General features: G+C 40.9%; 1 protein-coding gene across 1 annotated transcript in view; it reads left to right on the plus strand.

Annotated features, from left to right (window-relative positions):
* The window catches only part of TBC1D7 (TBC1 domain family member 7), a 34,593-nt gene that overhangs the window by 22,908 nt on the left and 8,471 nt on the right, over positions 1-3,214 (plus strand). Inside the window, exon 5 of the mRNA XM_019628838.1 lies at positions 2,789-2,948. Within this exon, the coding sequence (XP_019484383.1) occupies positions 2,789-2,948 (160 nt within the window). The remainder of the gene's footprint in view (positions 1-2,788; positions 2,949-3,214) is intronic.

The following is a 3,214-nucleotide window of genomic DNA, read 5'->3' on the forward strand; positions in this document are numbered from 1 at the left end:
CCCCATTGAGCTATTTGCTATTCCTGGACCACTAGTATATGATGTATTTAATACCGCTTCCTAGTATAATATATTTTGATAGCTGGTAGAGAAAGTTCTCTTTTGTTGTTCTTTTTCAAAAATGCCTTGGCTATGCTTGAACTTTCTTTTTTCTTTTTAGAAATGCATTTTAGAATTATCACAATAAATGTCCTCTAAACCTTAGTTCCTTCATCTTAAAAAATGAGGTTTAGTTTAATATATACATTGTAATACCTAGCACATAATTTCAAGCAGTTATGAATTTTTTTTAAAGTTCTTCAGATATAAGGAAAGCTAACTTTCATTTACGTTGTGATGATTTAGGCATGAAATAGTTTACTTAAACTTTCTCTTTAGTTAAACTGTGTTTAGTCAGCCTTGAAATTTTTTGTTACTGTTTTATGGCTCTCTTCTTCCTAGCTTCTTGTTAAAATAGATTTTCTATAATCTTGTCTGTTATCTTTTCAAGTTTGTGTGGTTTTACCAAATAAATTGGTTGTCACAAAGCATGGGTTTTATAGTCCTAGTGAAGTGTGCATGTGATGGCCTTTCACATCAAAGAGTATATCTGGTGGTGACGTGTTTATTATGTTGTAGTATTCTGGTTTATAGATTACATCACATCTTCTCTCCTTACAAGCTTTTGGAAATTTTGCTCTTTGATGAGGCCTCTCATTGCCAAGGAGAATAGAGGCCAACTTCAATGGTGTGATATGGGAGACTCCTGTTGTTGATCTCTTTTCAGAGCAGACTGTCCTTAAGCTATCTCAGACTTCATTGAGTTCAGTCATTAAAGTAAGCGAGCTTTCTTTCATTGCTATTGCTACAATTTTTTAAAGCTATTCTAAAGGAGGGTTTTTGATTTTTGTTTTAATAAATACTAAGAGCAGCCTCTTCCTAAATTTAATATAAATTCCTCTTATGGTGGTTAAGTCCATTTTTTGTCAGGTTTTGCCTTCTGTTGATGAGGTATGCTATTTATTTTCTTTATAAAGTAATAGTTTAGGGTCATGGAAACACTGGAAATAACCTAAATGTTTAACAGTAAAATATAATTATAATAATCACATCTACCAATTGCTGAGTAGTAAAAATTTCAGGTAATATAAATGTTATCTCCTACTGAAGAAAAAAAAAAAGCAGTGAACAAAATAGATATAGTCCCTGCCTTCACTGAGCTTACAGTCTGATAGAGGAAAAAGACAAAATACTTTAAAATTTTCACTCATCTATATCTTGATTGTTATTTGTACTGTCTTTTGGATGAACTTTTCTTTGCTGGGAGGTATCATATGTAAGTGTGTGTTTTCACCCATGTCACTTTGTGAAAAAAATACATATATACCATTGGCAGAACCGACCAAAATTCAGAGGTGCAAGGCCGGAACAGGAGCCCTTTGCCAGTTTGTACTTTGGAGGAAAGCTCCTGGTTTGGGGAGGCGTCCGTAGTGTTCTTGAGAAGCTGTAGGAAGTGTTAAGTAGTGGAGGTAAGTTGGATAAACAGAAAACAGTTAGAGATCCTCTGAAAGAGAGAGGAGAAACTGGAGCAGGTATTAATATGTGGGCCCGCTTTGTCTGGGTACCTCCTGCCCATTCTTCGTGAGCCAGCCCAGACGTCACCTCTCTGGGAAGTCTTCTGGCTCCTGCAGCCCAGGTTAGGAGTCCCACCTGGGTGTGCCCAGCGTCTCGTGCTTTATTATAGTGTATTCTAGTCACCTCTTGACTGGGCTCTGTCCACCAGGCTGTAGCTTCCTTGAAGGCAGGGACTTGATCTTATCTGTTACTCCATTCCCTGTATGTTAGCACAGGGTCTGGCTACAGGGGACATGGCGGGGTTATGAGTCACCACTTGGGCAGAAGCACAGGGATGCGGGTATTTAGTAAAAGGAACATTTGCTGTGCTCAGGTGACAAGGGGTCTGGTTGTGTTCTTCTGGATAAGGGGTACAGTCTTTAGGGTTTGACCCTCAGAGCCCATTTGTAGCCAGTGAACACTAAATAGAGCAGCCTGTGCAAGGTGGATTGGGCCTGGTGTGGGGCGCCAGCTTTGTTAGCCTCCCAGTTTTTGAGAGTTGCCTGCTGCTTACCCTCATGTGGGAGAGGCTTGCACACGGACTCCAGGTGCTTTGTTCCCTTTGCATCATTCCTCTGCTTCCCGAGAATTCTCATGCACACTTTGTCGGGGAGAGAGCTCCCCCTCTGGACATCCCTGTGGGGTGAACCTCCGAGGCGTGGTGCACTGTTGTGCTCAGTGTGGGTCAGCAGATGTGTGGTCAGTGACCCATGGGCCCTTTTCACCTCCAGCTCTTTTGTCTCATTCTTCCTACTCCCCCTCCCACTGTAGTCCCGCTCTATCTCCCTGGCCTTCCCCTCTCTTTCCCCCTTTCTCCTGTCTATATAATCCCCTGCCCTAGAGCAGCCAGGGATATCAAGAGCCTTTCTAAGCTCCCTAGGACAACTGGATTTTGCTTTAGACTCTTGCCTCAGGCTGTTGAATCTGCTTAGTGCAGCTAACATTAGGGCCACCAACTGTTCTGTTTTGCCAGGGACTGTCCCGGAAATCCCTCAGTCCTGGCTGGTTGGTTGCCCTGGTTATGCTGACCTGGGAAACTGCAGCATCATCAGCAACTTGGATGACTCTGAGGTTTTGTTTTCTAGCACTTTCCTGCATACAGCATGTACATTTTTTCATCATGCCTAGAGGAAGCGTATGATCAGGTAATGTTTTGTCACAGGAAATGAATAACCTCTTCCTGTTTAATCGTTAGCCAAAGGCTTTTGAACAATACTTGAATCTGGAAGACAGCAGGCTGCTGAGTCATCTGAAGACGTGTTCGGCAGTGTCCAAACTTCCTTATGACCTCTGGTTCAAGAGGTGCTTCGCCGGGTGCTTGCCTGAATCCAGCTTACAGAGGCAAGTATTTCTTTCAAAGACACACTGAAGGCTCGGAGTTGGAAAAGAATCCTAGTTTTTCATGTGATCACCCCTCAGAATATAAATTTGCTTTGGAACAACACAGTAATTTAAAGCTATCTTCTCCAGCAGCTAACATAACAACACATGATTCTGCTTATTATATATACAGTTATAAATATAAGAATATTAATATTAATTATAACAGAAATTAATATTACAAATATTAGAATATACAATTTTAAAAATTGAGGGCTCTCAATGTGTTGCATGCTATACA

Source organism: Hipposideros armiger, unplaced genomic scaffold (genome assembly GCF_001890085.2).
Source record: "Hipposideros armiger isolate ML-2016 unplaced genomic scaffold, ASM189008v1 scaffold_812, whole genome shotgun sequence".
Classification (NCBI taxonomy): Eukaryota; Metazoa; Chordata; class Mammalia; order Chiroptera; family Hipposideridae; genus Hipposideros; species Hipposideros armiger.